Genomic DNA, 18,988 nt, shown 5'->3' on the forward strand with positions numbered 1-18,988 from the left:
TATTGTAAATAAGAATAACAAATGCTTCTAAACACTTCTACATCAATGTGGATGCTACCATGATTATGGATAATCCTGAATTCATCTTGACAAATGATGAGTGAGAAAGGTACAGATGCACCATACCCCCAAGACATGATAACTGCTCAACAGTACAATAACAGGGTTAGCATTTTTTAGGGAGTGTGATATTTGTGCATCTCTCACTTATCATTATTTGCGATTTATCAGGACTATCCGTAATCATGGTAGCATCCACATTAATGTAGAAGTGTTTAGAAACATATTCTATTCTTATTTACAATATAAGTGACTCCAAAATGACACAATACCTTACTTGATTTCTCTCAATAAAGTAAACACAATAAATGGCTTTTTACACATCTCACACTGCTACCACTGCAATGATGAACTATTTATTGACTGTTGCACTGTGGGAGCCTGGTACTCCTGGTTCCTTATTTGAATGACAGTGGTACACTGCACAATTTAAAGGAAATAATATATATATTTTGTAAGCACTGACTTATAAGTCTGATGCTCTGAAATGTAGACCTACTAGATAGAAGCTCTGTATACGTATTCACTTTGGTCATGACTCAGTTGCTCCGTAAAATCAACGTTTTAAATGTCATTTGTGTTGGAGTGTTGTTTATTAACGTGTCGTGAAGATAAATGTTTTGGGCTCTGTCAAAGCCATTCAACCATCCTTTCTGTCACATGTTGATCCTCAGACTGGACCAGGACTTGATAATGCCAGGCAATGGGAGTTCCGAGGCGGGATGCAGTAGGACAGCAACAGGCAGCTACTCCAACACCACCTGTGGCCAGACGGAGCTGTCCGTCACCGCCTCCGTCATTTCCATGACCGTGGGCATCTTCTCCAACATCCTGGCTCTCTGCATCCTGGTCAACGCCTACCGTCGCTTCCGCCTCAAGACCAAGGCCTCCTTCCTGCTGTTCGCCAGCGGCCTGGTGAGCACCGATCTCCTGGGCCACCTCATTAACGGCTCCCTGGTGCTATATGTCTACGCTTGTAACAAGGAGTGGGAAGCCTTTGACCCACAGCACATCCTGTGCAGTCTCTTCGGGGTGTCCATGGTGTTTTTCGGTCTGAGCCCCCTGCTCCTGGGTAGCCTAATGGCGGTGGAACGCTGCATTGGTGTCACCAGGCCCCTGTTCCACTCCACAGCCCTTGCCGCCCACCACATGAAGAGGCTGCTGGGGCTGACCTGGCTGTTAGCTGCCCTGGTGGCTCTGCTACCTGTGCTGCTGTGGAGGCCCTACCAGGTGCAGCGCTCCCAGAGCTGGTGTTTCTTCCGCATGGAGGGGCCCCGCAACTGGCTGGACGTGGTGCTCCCGCTGATCTTCTCTACACTGGGCCTCCTGGCTCTGCTGGTGTCCATTGTGTGCAACACACTGACCAGCTGCACCCTACTGCAGTCCAAGCTGCGCTGCCACCGCCAATGTCGCCGCAAGGACACCTCCCACCACTTTGAGATGATCTGCCAGCTCATGACCATCATGCTTGTTTCCTGTGTGTGCTGGGGCCCTTTATTGGTAAGGCATCTTCTTCCCTCCTTTCCCTGGGTCTTAGAAGCGCTTATCTCTGGTATGTCTGTTGAGCAGTGATGAAGAACTCACTTTCACCTCATCCCTGCCAACAGTCCTCTGCATTGGTGGTGTCTGCCAAGATTCCCACAGCAAGCAATTTGTTCTTCTACTCGGAATGCTCACAAATCCTTTCGAAAGGAAAGGGAGCTATTTCAACCTTTGTAGAGATGCTCAAGATGTTTAATAGGCACAGATTTGTGGCCTGTTTGTTATTTTGTGCTTTTGACCCTTGTGTTCACGTTAAGGCAGTTTGTCATTTCACACCAAGATTTCTGGCATGTAATGTCCTTCTTTTCTCCCAGTACTTCATGTAGTTACTTTACATCCATTTCAATGACATTTGTTTTTACCAACCCTTTTAAGAGCAAAATATGGTATGTAGCAGAAGTAGAGTTGAAACATTCTCAATCCAGATTTCTTCTCTGTGATGGAAACTCTGACGAGTCTTATTGAAATAAATGGTCCTCCTTTGACAATGTTTTTATTTCTTTGCCTGCCATTAATCATAGACCAGGATTCTTAAAATGAAAAGTGACAGAATAATATCTTTGATTAAGCTGGATCATTAACACGTGATGAGAAGGCTTGTAAGGGAAGGTCAAACAATATCGTTTTTTTCCTCTGGCAAGACATTTCATTAGACCTACATCAATAAGATGTTTAGGGAGCGTAGGGACCCGGAGGAAAATGTGGGAGGGTTTCATATTTTCTTTGTCCAGTGAGGGTCATGTATTTTGTAATCGATTAAATGTCAGTTATTTTCAGCATTTTGGAATTTACATATTGAATTCAACTGTGTGTAACTTTGGTGTACTACCCTGCGCTCTCTCGCTATCTCATTCTCCTCGCTGAGCCTGGCTGGATGGGCATTCCACTTTCAATGTTGAAAACTCTTGGCATCTTTTTAGAGCTCAGACTTTCCTAATTGAAAATCAATAACCTTGTGATTTGATCTTGTTTTTTGAGTTCCAGTTCTCTTGAAAGCACCAATGAACAATAACAAGCATGACATAGCACAATGACACAAGGACCACAGCAAGTGAACAAAGTTACCTTCACAGTAATTGAAGGGTTTCTTTGCGGTCTCTGTCCGCTGAAGACAGTCCAGAAAAGTTCAATTGAATTTTGAAGTTGAAAGGAGATGGTTCTTCAATGCTACTGCTAAATGGGGAGGACAACAGTCCATGTGGATGGTTGGACTATCTGTATGCCTTTTTGCCTATGAGTTGTTGTCTTTTTCGAGCGATATGTTTAGCCTAGGCTGTCTGTCATTTCATAAACTTTTTAAATATTTTTTTATCACTGTGTAAATTCATTGGGTAGGCCTATATGCCATTCACTGCAGTATTATTCCTAATAATTCCTCTTTATCTCTTGGAGTCCTAGGAAACGCTAGACTAGACCTACAATAGCCTGTTGGACACTTATTTCAAGCATTTTATTTTCCACGGATCAAGGAGAGATTCCAGCTTGCTCTTGCTTGCTGAATATAAAATACAGAAACCAAAATAACTGGATGTGATTTTGAAAGGAGAGAAAGAGAGGTCTCGATGGTGTGATTAAAATTCACCATATGAGTAGCCTGCTAATGTACCTTTCTGAACTTTGTAAACTGCCAAAAAAAAATATCCATAACTGATCTAAATGGTTGCATTATCAGGTTGAGGCTGTATGCAGTATTTTGGCATGAAGCATTCAAAACAGGACGTTTGAGCAGTTATTCCAATTAGCCTACATCACTGCAGTTTACAGCCCTAGACTATAAATGTGTAGGTCTACACACTTGATAACAATAATACATACCCAATTGCACTGTGTTGTTGTAGCCTCAGGGTGGAATAATGTTGTCTAAAAACCTAGGCCTAATCAATAGTGGAGCTTTGCATGCACGACTGCCAGGGGACTGCAGAGCACAGCCTGGAGGAACACACAGATCAGTCATATCCTTATCTGTTAGCCTAACTTTCTTTTCATGCACTTTGACAGGTAAATATATATAGCCTTAGTATTTACGTAATGAGTGGCCTAATATCTAGCTAATATTTAGCTTCTTTGGCTACACAACTCTAGCTCCTCTCTTCCAGCTGTTCCCGTGCACAATGTGCTATAGGCTACGGATGTTGTACAGCAGGATGCTTTGATCAGTTGATTGAAAGGTATAAGCTATTGTAGAATGACAAACTTTCGTCTAGTGTGGATGCTCACCAATAATGTATTGTTATAGTTATCGTCCTTAGTGTGGAAGGCCCTTATTGCTTAAATTGGTAAATGCCACCCTCTAACGGATGAATGTGGTACGAACTACAGCAGTGGTTCTCAGTGATTTGATAGAAATCACGACTGCAACATTGATACTTAAAGGGGAATTTATATTTCAGCTATTTTGTTTTAATGATCATTTTGGAGGGTTACATGTTTTCTTTTTCAAATGCTCGGGGAGGGCCAGGTGAAAATATATTATCCTCAGGGGGACTGCCATCCATTTTCAATTCAGAGAGGTCCGATTACCTCCAGGTATCCCTCAATATAAAAAGCGTTCACTCACTTACTGCCCCTCACACATCACTGTGTACACAAAACACTATTACACATTCTCAAACGCAATTTAATCATATTCTATTCAGCTATTTCTAGGACAATAAAAAAAAGTGGTAGCTTAAATCAAATCCCTTTTTATAAGTTTCCCTTGATTCAAGAGAGCTGGTTATACTGTAATAACGCAATTTGAAGTGTTGAACAAAGTACAGTATTCAACTAACAACAATTTAAATGGTTCCCTTCAAGTAATTACATTCAGTCTCACATAATGTCCTATGTTTATCCTCCTAGGTTAACGTCATCATACTGAGCACCCAGGTCCAGGGCGAGCGTGCGTTTGCCCGCCTGCTGCTGGCAGTCCGCATGGCCACCTGGAACCAGATCCTGGACCCCTGGGTCTACATCCTCCTGAGGAAGGCCATCCTCAAGAGGCTCTTCCTGCTGATGCACAGCTGCTGGTGCATCAAGTCCCACTCCCACCCCCTCAACCGGTGGAAGTGCAGCCCAGTGAAAGGCTCTGGGGAGACCAGCGGCAGCTCCATCAGCACTAAACCAGAATTCTTCTGTTTGGATGGAAGTGTTGGAGGCCTACCAGACACAATAATTAAGCCCATCACCTGAACCCCTGGATGGGGCATCTGATCTGAGAGACCCTGGGTCCCAGGTAGAGTGTTTGCAGGCAGCACCTGTAGCACATTGATGTGTAGTTGGAGTAGGCGATAAGCTAAGGAACCAGATAAGGTTTGTTTTAGGAAGAGCATATGAAGGATCATTCAAAGTATTATAAACTGGGTAGTTTGAGCCCTGAATGCTGATTGGATGACAGCCGTGGTATATCAGACCGTATACCACGGGTATGACAAAACCTTTATTTTTATTGCTCTTATTACGCTGGTAACTAGTTTATAATAGCAATAAGGCACCTCGAGGGTTTGTGGTATATGGCCAATATACCACGGCTAAGGGCTGTGCCCAGGCACTCCACATTGCATCTTGCCTAAGAAGAGCCCTTAGCCTTGGTATATTGGCTATATACCACACACTTCCTCGGGTCTTATTGCTTAATTGTACACTCATGAGGCGTACAGACACTGGTAATAGGTGTGTTGGTCATAATTGACAGTGACACACAGGACTAAGATGGACCCTGGAGTTAGTTAGCCCCAGTTACTGATATTTCTGTCTAACCTGTAACTGACCTTGAAAGGATGAACTCTGCAATCAGCACTAGATGTCAATGTTGTCTTCTTGAATCTTCTCTGTGAGAGTAGCTATGGCATATAAACCCAGCTGCTCAGAACTGAAGACATCTGTAGCTCTGGAGTTCCTCACAGCGCTCGAAGATTGTGCAGAATGACAAGACCATTTGCTTGTTTTCAGCTCCCCATCAGTCAGTGAGTGAGTGCCAGGCAATCTGAATTATCACCTCAGCAGGTGATCCTCCGGTAAAATGAATTGTTCTCTTGTTTCACTATCTTCTGGAGTCCCAATATGGCAGTTATGACATCATTTCCACGTAGAATGATTTGTTTTTGATTCTGAAGAGACTCTTCTGGCTGGTCCGTCTGTTGAAGTTGCTGTTGTGTTTGGCTGATGGTTGGTATATCTCTTTGACCTTCTGCGGTGCTATGGACTGATGAAAAATGAGTTTTTGACACATTTTGTATTTATGTGTCTGTCCATGTTGAGAGTACTTTTTGTTGACAGGTTTTCTGTATAAAAACATTTTGTGAAGTCATTCTCTCATCATGGGTGTTCACCATTTACAGCACAGTAACTCCGTTAAGCTGATGAGTTGATCACCTCTATCCTTTCAGGGGTTTTAAAATGACTCAGCATGATCATTTTAATTTAACAGTGTTTTCTTATATGATATACTGTGTGTTGATGTAACATGACGTATCTATGGAATATGTATGCAGGTCCTTATAAACCATTTACTAATCACAAGTTACAGCTTTTTGCATGGCCTCATCTAAAATAAAATGTGAGCTATTTATGCTTTAGAAATACTTTATAAATGTTTAGAGTGACCAGTGTAATTACTCACAAAAAGATGGACGTGCCATTGGTAGACATTCCAGCAGTACCTGATGCTCCTTAAGGTCTCAAAATGGCCGCTAAAACATATCAGTGGTTAAAGAATAAGGAAATATATTGACATTTTATTCACAAAAACTGTTGTGAAACAACTGTTACAAGGACTTGAGGAAGAGCTGTAATGTGAATGTTCTGCTAACATTGTGAACCTGGAGAATATGAACTGATCATAAAACATGGAGATGTAGACTACACACAACAGCTGGCCGGACCAGACAGTTGTTCTCTAGTGGATTTGTATTACTTCATTATTACTGATATGTGATTGAGGTATACGTGTTACATGTATGATCTGCAGGTAGAAATGGTATATGTATAAACTTTAAATGCTTCCAGTGCTTCAGTCTTTTAACTGCAGACTATTTTCACACATGGCTTTGTTTGGTGTCACCTCTACTGGACCTTTAAATATAGTAACTCTCTAAACGTAGGTTAGCGTGGGGTAACTAGCTCTCCGGGGCTAGTTTAGTTACTAGTAACTAGTTATCAACTAAGCTCTCGGTTATCATTTTAAAAACAGCTAACATTTGCCTCCACCCTATGGCAAAATTGCAGAACTGCAGGAAATGAACTTTAAAACATAACTTTGAAGGGGGGGGGGGGTACGCAGACCAGAGAAACCACTGCTGCCCCTCATGATGAGTTTTTTTGTGGCCCCCATCCACATCAAAGTTGCCCATCCCTGATCTACACTGATTGAAGTGGATTTAAAAGGTGACATCAATAAGGGATCATAGCGTTCACCTGGATTCACCTGGTCAGTCTGTGTCATGGAAAGAGCAGGTGTTCCTAATGTTTTGTACACTCAGTGTATACTAGATTACTAGCATTTACAATGTGGGAGGAAAGGTTAGCAAATGATGATTCAACTATTTATTAAGCCAGAATACATTCTTTATTACGTGGCGTTATTGTAATGTAAAGTGCTACTATTTTATTTTATTGCCGAAACAGAACAAAGAGAACTATGTTGTGTCTGTGTCAACCATCATGCCAACAATATGCATGCCAAAGACCTGCAAGAGTGAAAAACGATGATGTATGTAAATTAAAACGCATTGATATTGTATTGTTGTATCGTAAGCACATCATTTTAACCTTCATATCTGCTCTTTTCTACTTGAAAAAACGGTATAGGCTACCACTTCGTTTGTGCAATGATCTCCTTCAGTATAAACTCAATTATATTTACTTTTCTACACATTGTCATTGCCATTTATGTTCGAACTGTGAAGGCTTTTGGAGGTGGGCCTAGGCTATGCCGACAGACAGGCAATAACATTTATGTTCAAACTGTGAAGGCTTTTGGAGGTGGGCCTAGGCTATGCCGACAGACAGGCAATAACATTTATGTTCAAACTGTGAAGGCTTTTGGAGGTGGGCCTAGGCTATGCCGACAGACAGGCAATAACATTTATGTTCAAACTGTGAAGGCTTTTGGAGGTGGGCCTAGGCTATGCCGACAGCCTTCACAGCCGACAGACAGGCAATAACATTTATGTTCAAAACTGTGAAGGCTTTTGGAGGTGGGCCTAGGCTATGCCGACAGACAGGCAATAACATTTATGTTCAAACTGTGAAGGCTTTTGGAGGTGGGCCTAGGCTATGCCGACAGACAGGCAATAACATTTATGTTCAAACTGTGAAGGCTTTTGGAGGTGGGCCTAGGCTATGCCGACAGACAGGCAATAACATTTATGTTCAAACTGTGAAGGCTTTTGGAGGTGGGCCTAGGCTATGCCGACAGCCTTCACAGCCGACAGACAGGCAATAACATTTATGTTCAAACTGTGAAGGATTTTGGAGGTGGGCCTAGGCTATGCCTACAGACAGGCAATAACATTTATGTTCAAACTGTGAAGGCTTTTGGAGGTGGGCCTAGGCTATGCCGACAGACAGGCAATAACATTTATGTTCAAACTGTGAAGGCTTTTGGAGGTGGGCCTAGGCTATGCCCACAGACAGGCAATAACATTTATGTTCAAACTGTGAAGGCTTTTGGAGGTGGGCCTAGGCTATGCCGACAGCCTTCACAGCCGACAGACAGGCAATAACATTTATGTTCAAACTGTGAAGGATTTTGGAGGTGGGCCTAGGCTATGCCTACAGACAGGCAATAACATTTATGTTCAAACTGTGAAGGATTTTGGAGGTGGGCCTAGGCTATGCCGACAGACAGGCAATAACATTTATTGGCAGTGATGGATAAGTGATGAGGGATATTGTTTATACAGAGACTTGTTAGAAAATAGCTTTGTTATATTGCATTTCAACACACAAAACGTATCAAAATGTTACGTCTGACGCCCCTTTAAATCACTCCCATAAGGTAGGGGGGTTCATGAAGGCTTTATGATACCCCCGAAGAAGATATTAGTCATATGATAAGTGATCATTTCATATCCTTCATCTTCTGTTGAGTCATGGCTAAAAGGGTTACAGCTTTTGTCAAATTCTTGAATAGGGTGTAATTGCGGACTGTATTTCAGGGCATTTCTTTATGTGGGTGTTCCCTGATATCAGGAAATGCTCATTGATACCTGCCATTGGTCAGTTCCGGCGTTATGAGACTGATGGTTTCTCGACAAAAATGATTTGTTTACATAGCAGGTTAGGATAACTAACGTGGCAGGTTAGGTAAATTAGCGTGGCAGGTCAGAAGACTGAGGTTAAGGTTAGGAAAAGGGTTAGGGTTAGGGTTAACTTCAATGTTACAGTTGCCAACAACTGCCCGCAGCCATATTTGCTTTGCATGGAATGAGTCACTCAGCCATGGAGTGGGAGGGGAAAGAAGAGCCGGCCGGGAGGAAAGAGGACAGGGAGAGTCAAAGGATGTGGAAAGGGAGGAGAGTAGGCTCAAAGAGGTCAGGAGGGAGAAGGGATCACACTTTAAATGACGTGTAGCTTATAAAGGCTTCATAAAGCCTTCATAAGGCATTCATAAGCACTACATAAATGTGTTACAAAGCATCTATAACCATTATGTCATACTTTATAAAGGATTCATAAATGTGGCCTAACTGTGAAATAATCACCATGTCAAATGTGATATAACCCACTTTGTCGAACATAATATAAACATGTGCTTTATAAAGGTTGACATGTTGTGCTGAAGGACTGCATACACTCTAAAGTGATGCAATGTTAGTCACATTACACCTAATCTCGTTCCAAGACACTTCCTCCCAAATGTGCGGAAGGTCTGGTGGACAAACGCATCAAACTTGGCCTTCATTAGTTAGGGTTAAGTTTAAAATACAATTTTAATTAGATACATTGTGGAAATGTGTGTAATAGCCAGGGGGTGACTTTACACAAAGATTAACACAGTTTCTCACTGTTCCTAGGCCGACATTGCAAATAAGAATTTGTTCTTAACTGACTTGCCTAGTTAAATAAAGGTTAAATAAAAAATTTAAATAAATTCATTCTGACCAGTCATCTTATTAATCATTACCTCTTATCATATCATCATTCTGATTTGTCATCTTATTAATCATTACCTCTTATCATATCATCATTCTGATTTGTCATCTTATTAATCATTACTTCATTTCATATCATCATTCTGAACAGTCATAACCTCATGCATCTGCTAAATCCCCAGTCTCACTCATGATTCAGTACTACACAAATTGGTATAATTATTTATTTACTAACTAACTAAATAATAACACAGAATAAACATACAGCCTTTACATGAGACAAAGGTCCCTAGTGGACTGACAAAATATGGTGGCTTATACACAACGGATGAAGAGTGGTGGGGAGGAGAGAGAGAGAAAGAGCCGAGAGAGAGAGAGAGAGAGAGAGAGAGAGAGAGAGGAAAAGGGACACTTTTCATGGATACATTTTAGAACTATTCTCATACTAATCATATACATTGCACACGAACCGCTGCCCGTTTGGAATACGAAATCATTCATATATTTACATGTGAGTGCCTTTGTTCGGTCGAAACCAGCCCTCCTTAGGAAGATTGTTGGCCTTTCAGTGGCAAGCTGTATGGCTCTGATTGTCCAAAAGGGGTCTCCCCTTTCCCGTCTTCTACTGTTGTTCACTCTGAAAGATAGCCAGCCGTGTCAATGGTTCCCATTGGTGATGAGCGTAGTAGGATAGTCTCACTTAGACTAGCTTTTATTGATATCTGACTCAAGACAGCTCATCAGCTGTTTTAGGGATTGTCTGATGGGAGTTTGTTTTCCCCCTCGTGATGGTATTCAGGATTCGGACCACAATGGACATGAGCTGCAGCTCGCCGTCTCTCTGGTCTAAAGGAAGGTGAGTTTATTTCTTCACCTCGAGTTGAGGTTCAAAGTTCCAACCATTTCAAACATGTAGCTATCGGCTCACGTTTCCCGGTCTCTGAGATTCAGCATTTTAACCACTTCAGACATGGGCTGCAACTCCCCGTCTTTCCTGGTCTAATGTTAATTTAGTTGGCAATGCTTTTTATGCCCTCTCATCAAAGGCGCATTGTTCCTTCTGTCTGGCATGCTCTCTGACCTCACTCAGGGCGTGGCTACTTAATTATGCATAGTTTATAGGAGATAGATTCTCTCATACCTCCTAAAATCACATTCATATCTTAACAAAAATACTTTCATAATTGTTTATATTATATGCACAACGTTAAGGATGGAGACTTCATACCTGTAGTGTAAATACTTTGAGTTTCATTATTTATTTTTCACCAGTTTTAATGACATCACAAAATGAAAACCCATATGACATTAGTTTTCTATAGCTCCCAACTGACCATTCCCCACATTATTATGTTAGAAATATTGATCCAGTATCCACTTTTGACCGTGTTAGAGTTTAAGAGTGAAAACTGTCTGTGAAACAAAGACATTCCTTTGGTTGATACTAAAGGGGGAGAAAGAGCCTCCTGTAATTTACAACATGGACAGTCACAGGACAGTCATGACAACATGGTTAAACCATACATTTCCTTTTATTTGTTCATTTTTTAAAAATATTTAATTTTTTGCATTTTCCATTTAAGAACATTCAAAACAAAAATGAAAAGATATTAGACAACAATATGACAAAGTGACAGACGAGCATTAAAAATAATAATAATCATATATACAAACAATAAATAAGTCATAATAAAAAATAATGAGACATTGGATCATATGGTCCCCTGTCATAGGCTACTGAACATATTTGTTACAGTTTTCTTGCGGTGAAAGAGAGGCGGACCAAAATGCAGCGTGGTTATTTGTATACATCTTTAATGAAGATGAAAACGAACAATACAAAACAAGAACCGTGAAAACCTAAACAGCCTTATCTGGTGCAAACTAACACAGAGACAGGAACAATCTCCCATGAAACACTCAAAGAATATGGCTGCCTAAATATGGTTCCCAATCAGAGACAACGATAAACACCTGCCTCTGATTGAGAACCACTTCAGGCAACCATAGACTTTTCTAGAAAACCCCACTATACCACAATCCCAATACCTACAAAAAACAAGACTAAAGACACCACATAATAAACCCATGTCACACCCTGTCCTGACCAAAATAATAAAGAAAACACAAAATACTTAGACCAGGGCGTGACAATATTATACATTACGTGTGAAACATTATGTGAGGATTATACAGAGATTCAATCAATGTGATGTGAGGGGAGAATCTGCATATAGTCAATAAAAGGTTGCTGAATTCTGTAAAATGTCTCTAACTTATTCCTCAAGCAGGAAGTGATTTTCTCCAGTGGAATACAACTATTAACTTCCGATAGCCACATTGCAACTGGCAGGGGGGAATCTGATTTCCATTTCAAGGCAATACATTTCTTGGCCATCGCTAGCAATATTTCTGTTAGCTTTATAGTATGGCTTTGCCTAAGATTGGAATTAGTAAAGCTACCCAGTAGACAGACCTCCGGGTCTAAAGGGAATGCAACCCTGTGAATTGAGGATATGGTATCACATACCCAATGACGGAAACCGTGTAGTTTTGAACACTGCCAAGTGGAATGGAGGAATGTTCCTTCATCTGAGCCACATCTAAAACATAGGGAGGAGATATCAGGGTTGAACTTGTGCAGTCTAGATGAGGTGATATAGAGCTGATGGAGGAAATTAAACTGGATCAGTCTGTATCTGGAGTTCAATGTGGATGTAACACCATCCCTGCATAGGTCACTCCATAGACCCTCATCAAGATTAATACCCAGATATTTTCCCATCTAAGTTGGGGTTTATCTAGCCCAGGCAGTGTTAGTCCTGACATAAGAGCATCGTAAACACGGGAAATGGTCTTGAACAGTGGTTGGTCTGCGTGGCAGAGTTGTTCAATAGGTGACATCTTAGGTAGGTTCCATTGTCCCTTGAGAGTCACCCTAATAAAGTTTTGTAGTTTTAGGTAGCTAAAGAAGTTCTTGTTAGGCAGGTGGTATTTCTGTTTCAGCTGATCAAAAGACATAAGAACTCCCGCCTCGTAACAATGTTTTAGAAGAGTGATCCCCTTATCAGACCCTGGTCTAAAGTTACTATTCTGGAAAGGAATCCCCCTCGTCTGAACAGCTCATGTAGTTTGCACCATGCCAGGACAGACTGTATGATTAGAGGGTTGTCTGTGATGGTTTTTATAGATTTTCTGTCCCATTTGTAAAACAATTCTGCCCCAGTGTCATCATTTACCTCAAACTTTTCAATGTTCAATAATGAGGGAGAGGGACAATTGTCAATCTGAGAAACATAGACTGTGCAGCCCAGTAGTACATTCTAAAATTGGGGAGGTTTAAGCCCCCTTGACTGTAATCAAGGGTCAGTTTATCCAGGCCAACCCTAGGGGTTTTGCCATGCCAGATAAACCGTCTGGTCAGCTTGTCGAGAGAGGAAAAAAATGCTGCGGGAACAGGGATGGGGAGAGATTGAAACAGATATAGAAATCTGGGCAGAACATTCATTTTAATTACAGTGATTCTACCCAGTAGAGTGAGAAGCAAGTTCATCCATTTACACAGGTCACCCTCCGCCTTTTGCAACAAGCTGGCCAGATTGAGTTTATAGAGGTTGTTCAGATTACCATCCACCATTATGCCCAAATATGTGAAGCCCATAGGAGACCATCTAAAAGGAAACTTGTGCCTGATGGTATGGTGGTCAAAGACAGACAATGGTAAGATTTTGCTTTTATCAAAATTGACCTTCTATCCAGAGAAAGAACTATAACACTGTAGTAGGTTCTGTAAGTGAGACAGGGAGTGTTCTGGGTTAGTTAGAAATAAAATAAAGTTGTCCGCAAAGAGTTATAACTTATGGGTATGGGGGCCCACCTCAAAGCCATGTATGTCAGGGCACGATCTAATACCCTCAGCCAGCGGTTCGATGGAGAGGGCAAAGAGTTGGGGGCTAATTGGACAACCTTGTCTGTTCCCCCTATAGAGAGGGAAAGAGGAGAAAGTAATCCCATTGGTAGCAATCCTAGCTTTAGGAGTTTTGTAGAGTGATTTTATCAAATTTGCAAACACGGGACCTAAACCAAACTTTTCCAAGACGCGAAAGAGGTATGGCTATTCAACCCTATCAAAGGCCTTTTCAGCGTCAAGGGAGACGGGTATTTTGTTTTTGTTAGCGAGATGAATTACATCAAAGAACTTTCGGAGATTATTGGAGGACAATCTATTAATTATGAAGCCAGTTGGTTGACCAACAGGGGAAGACATGACTCCAGTCTCTTAGATAGCATTTATTTGTTCATTTTTAAAACAATAAAAATACATGAAGTTTCAAAAAGTCCAGCAATGCAATTACATTGAACATTACACAGGGCTGTAAATAGTGTAGCTTGTCCCTGAGCTTGTGGAGGAATTGTTCTTGCCTCTTTTTCTGCTGGAGGTTGGTTCCAACCTTAAAGGTAACAACCACAAAAAGTTAGCAGGTCTGTTAGGAGTTGCCTTTGCACACCATCTGGATAAGGACATTTCTGTGCTGTCTCAGAAACTCTAAATGTGAAGCTGGGAAACTCTATTCAATTTATATTATTATATTCCTCTTTCATTTACAAATCTCATTACGTGACTATGAGACATGGCTGTATCTAGGGGGATTTGTATTTAGCTGAGCCTGCTAGCTAGCTAAATTTAGGCTAGCTAGCAATTGCTGTGAAGTCACCAAAATTATTTGAAATAATAATTGAGGTAGCTATTGTCATCTAACTCAACACTTAACTAGTACAAACTAATATAAATTACAATAAACTAAGGTTCACTTAATAGCTTTTCGCTGTCCAGTGGCAGCACAAGTGGGGCATTTGATTAGCGAAGTGATCACATGATTAGCGTCTCGAAGGCAACACTAAAAAAGTCCTTCCGTGTCACAGAATTTCTGAAATATTCAAAATAAAAGTCCCCCACGTAATAGGAGAAAATTGTCAATAACAATTCATGATATATGAAAAACAATTGCCTAAACATTAACAATGTATCATATTTGTTCATATTTAGGTGACATTTGAATAAAATGTGAGTTTTAAAACATGTTCCAAGATCAAATAAATGCCCCCAATGCCCCCCATTTGAATCACGTATGTGGAATACAGATTGGCATAATGCAAGAACTATTCTGGGTGTCGATGTAGAACTATTGTAGGGAATACTCAATAGAATCTGTAGAATGTATATATGGTGTCATTTCATAGGGCTCTGAAGAATATGGAGTGTTGCTGGCCTTATACTCCACCCATTTAATTGAAGGACGGATCACATCACATGTACACTTACTGCACAACCAAAATCCCACTAACCAAACACAATTCCAGACAAAATGTTCTGCCGAAAATATTAATGCAACATGCAAAAATTGCACCGATTTTACTGAGTAACAGTTCATATAAGGAAATCAGTCAATTGAAATAAATTTATTCAAATCAAATCAAAATCAAATCAAACTTTATTTGTCACGTGCGCCAAATACAACAAGTGTAGACCTTACCGTGAAATGCTTACTTGCAAGCCCTTAACCAACAGTGCAGTTCAAGAAGAGTTAAGAAAATATTTACCAAATAAACTAAAGTAAAAAATAATAAAAAGTAACACAATAAAATAACAATAATGAGGCTATATACAGGGAGTAACGATACCGAGTCAATGTGCGGGGGTACAGGTTAGCTGAGGTAATTTGTACATGAAGCTAGGGGTGAAGTGACTATGCATAGATAATAAACAGTGAGTAGCAGCAGTGTACAAAACCAATGGGGGGGGTCAATGTAAATAGTCCGGTGGCCATTTGATTAATTGTTCAACAGTCTTATGGCTTGGGGGTAGAAGCTGTTAAGGAGCCTTTTGGTCCTAGATTTGGTGCTCCAGTATCGCTTGCCGTGCGGTAGCAGGGAAAACAGTCTATGACTTGGGTGACTGGAGTCTCTGACAATTTTATGGGCTTTCCTCTGACACTGCCTATTATGTACAGTTGAAGTCGGAAGTTTGCATACACCTTAGCCAAATACATTTAAACGTTTTCACAATTCCTGACATTTAAATCTTCGTAAAGATTCCCTGATTTAGGTCAGATAGGATCACCACTTTATTTTAAGAACATGAAATGTCAGAATAATAGTAGAGAGAATGATTTATTTCAGCTTTTATTTCTTTCACCACATTCCCAGTGGGTCAGAAGTTTACATGCACTCAATTAGTATTTGGTAGTGTTGGCTTTAAGTTGTTTAACTTGGGTCAAACAATTTAGGTAGCCTTCCACAAGCTTCCCACAATAGGTTGGGTGAATGTTGGCTCATTCCTCCTAACAGAGCTGGTGTAACTGAGGCAGGTTTGTAGGCCTCCTTGCTCGCACACACATTTTCAGGTCTGCCCACAAATGTTCTATAGAATTGAGGTCAGTGCTTTGTGATGGCCACTCCAATACCTTGACTTTGTTGTCCTTAAGCCATTTTGCCACAACTTTGGAAGTATGCTTGGGGTCATTGTCCATTTGGAAGACCCATTTGCGACCAAGCTTTAACTTCCTGACTGATGTCTTGAGAAGTTGCTTAAATATATCCACATAATTTTCCACCCTCATGATGCCATCTATTTTGAGTTGTGCACCAGTCCCTCCTGCAGCAAAGCACCCCACAACATGATGCTGCCACCACCGTGCTTCATGGTTGGGATGGTGTTCTTCCCCCTTTTTCCTCCAAACATAAGGATTGTCATTATGGCCAAACAGTTCTATTTTTGTTTCATCAGACCAGAGGACATTTCTCCAAAAAGTAGGATGTTTGTCCCCATGTGCAGTTGCAAACCGTAGTCTGTTTTTTTATGGCGGTTTTGGAGCAGTGGCTTCTTCCTTGCTGAGCGACCTTTCAGGTTGTGTCGATATAGGACTTGTTTTACTGTGGATATAGATACTTTTGTACCTGTTTCCTCCAGCATCTTCACAAGGTCCTTTGCTGTTGTTCTGGGATTGATCTGCACTTTTCACACCAAAGTACGTTAATCTCTAGGAGAGACAGAACATCTCCTTGCTGAGCGGTATGACGGCTGGGTGTTTGTACTATTGTTTGTACAGATGAACGTGGTACCTTCGGGTGTTTGGAAATTGCTCCCAAGGATGAACCAGACTTGTGGACGTTTACAATTATTTTTCTGAGGTCTTGGCTGATTTCTTTTGATTGTCCCATGTTGTCAAGCAAAGGTAGGCCTGGAAATACATCCACAGGTACACCTCCAATTGACTCAAATGATGTCAATTAGCCTATCAGAAGCTTCTAAAGCCATGACATCATTTTCTGGAATTTTTCAAGCTGTTTGAAGGCACAGTCAACTTTGTGTATGTTAACTTATGACCCACTGGAATTGTGATACATTGAATTATAAGTGAAATAATCTGTCTGTAAACAATTGCTGGGAAATTATTTGTGTCATCTACAAAGGTAGATGTCCTAACCGACTTGCCAAAACTATAGTTTGTTAACAAGAAATTTGTGGGGTGGTTGAAAAACGAGTTTTAATGACTCCAACCTAAGTGTATGTAAACTTCAGACTTCAACCATAGGTCCTGGATGACAGGAAGCTTGGCCCGAGTGATGTACTGGGCCGTATGCACTACCCTCTTTAGCGCCTTACGGTCAGATGCTGAGCAGTTGCCATAACAGGCAGTGATGCAACCTGTCAGGATTCTCTCGATGGTGCAGCTGTAGAACCTTTTGAGGATCTCTGGACCCATGCCAAATCTTTTCAGTCTCCTGAGGAGTAAAAGGTTTTGTTGTGCCCTCTTCACGACTGTCTTGGTGTGTTTGGACCATGATAGTTCATTGGTGATGTGGACCCTAATCTAATTAGGCCCTAATCTATGGATTTCACATGACTGGGCAGGGAAGCAGCCATGGGTGGACCTGGGAGGGTATAGGCCCACCCACTTGGGAGCCAGGTTCACCCACTGGGGAGCCAGGACCAGCCAATCAGACTGATTTTTTCCACACAAAGGGGCTTTATTACAGACAGAAATACTCCTAAATTTCATCAGCTGTCCGGGTGGCTGATCTCAGACGATCCCACAGGTGAAGAATCCGAATGTGGGGGTCCTGGGCTGGTGTGTTATTGCCAAGTTCTCTAAAACGACGGAGGTGGCTTATGGTAGAGAAATTAACATTCTATTGTCTGGTAGCAGACAATGCTCACGAACAGCAATGTAAACAAATGTGCGTACAGCATTTGAGAGAAATTAGCTTTTTGTGCATATCGAACTAAACTTTAGCCCCTCCCATGGGTGCACATGCACTTGCAAACGCGAACATGCGAGCACAATCGTTGCACAAATGTAGCCTGTCATTACTGCCATAAACAATAATGCGAAATGCAAGATAGGCTACAGAAACTGAGTTTTACACCTGCATTTCGAGTTGAAAGTCATTCATCTTAGCAGCCAATATCAACCAGGGATATACAGTATCATGTCACTTCTATGTCCAAAGCAAGCAAAACCACAAGACCTTCTTGTAGCTGAGGTTGTACGATCGGATGGGAAAGCATGTTCTATCTACCACAGGAGGTTGTGGCACCTTAATTGGGGAGGTTGGACTCGTGGTAAAAGCTAGAGCGGAATCAGTGGATTGGTATCAAATACAGTGCATCAAACACATGGTAGCCATTCCATTCACTCCACTCTAGCCATTATTATGAGCCGTCCTCTCTTCAGCAGCCTCCACTGCTATCTGCAGCTTGGTTGCAGAGTATTCCTTGCCCGCCGGGTAGCCCTGTTCTTCGTAAGAAATTTTCCAGAATGTTAGGTCTTAATCCCATAATATTGAAGGCAGCTGTTTATCTTCAGACATATAGCCAGTAGCCACCCAAACTAGGCCCTTCTCTGATCAATCAAATCACCAGGTAGCCTATTGTTCTGGTAAAGATGAGTAGATTGCAAAACTATATTTTATATGGATGATGAACGTAGGCCTACTCTGTTTCTGCAAAACTGGAGGAAATTAAACAAGTTCTTTCTGGTCGCTAATCTGGATATGAGGGCCGCCTTTGCTCTTCAATGCTGATGACTGGTCACTGGTCAACAATCAAGATGTGCAACTTTTTGGATCTGAAGAATAGATTACACTTTATCGACAACTTGCGGACAGTGGGTTCAGAACAGCAACGGCAAACATTTTATACAAAAAAATACAAAATTGGGGGAAATGATAAAACCACTGAAAAGGGCACTTTGGAGACTGGAAGGGCAAAGGGGCATGTGCTCTGCACAGGTAGAGCCCTGTCTGTG

General features: G+C 41.4%; 1 protein-coding gene across 1 annotated transcript; it reads left to right on the top strand.

Annotated features, from left to right (window-relative positions):
* Positions 1–676: 676 nt before the first annotated feature.
* ptgfr (prostaglandin F receptor (FP)) lies at positions 677–6,766 on the top strand. Its single transcript, XM_024415172.2, has 2 exons — positions 677–1,560; positions 4,444–6,766. The coding sequence occupies exons 1-2, from the start codon at positions 721–723 to the stop codon at positions 4,771–4,773; spliced, it is 1,170 nt and encodes a 389-aa protein (XP_024270940.2). The 5' UTR covers positions 677–720; the 3' UTR covers positions 4,774–6,766.
* The last annotated feature ends 12,222 nt before the right edge of the window (positions 6,767–18,988 follow it).

Source organism: Oncorhynchus tshawytscha, linkage group LG06, assembly GCF_018296145.1.
Source record: "Oncorhynchus tshawytscha isolate Ot180627B linkage group LG06, Otsh_v2.0, whole genome shotgun sequence".
In the NCBI taxonomy this organism is placed as follows: Eukaryota; Metazoa; Chordata; class Actinopteri; order Salmoniformes; family Salmonidae; genus Oncorhynchus; species Oncorhynchus tshawytscha.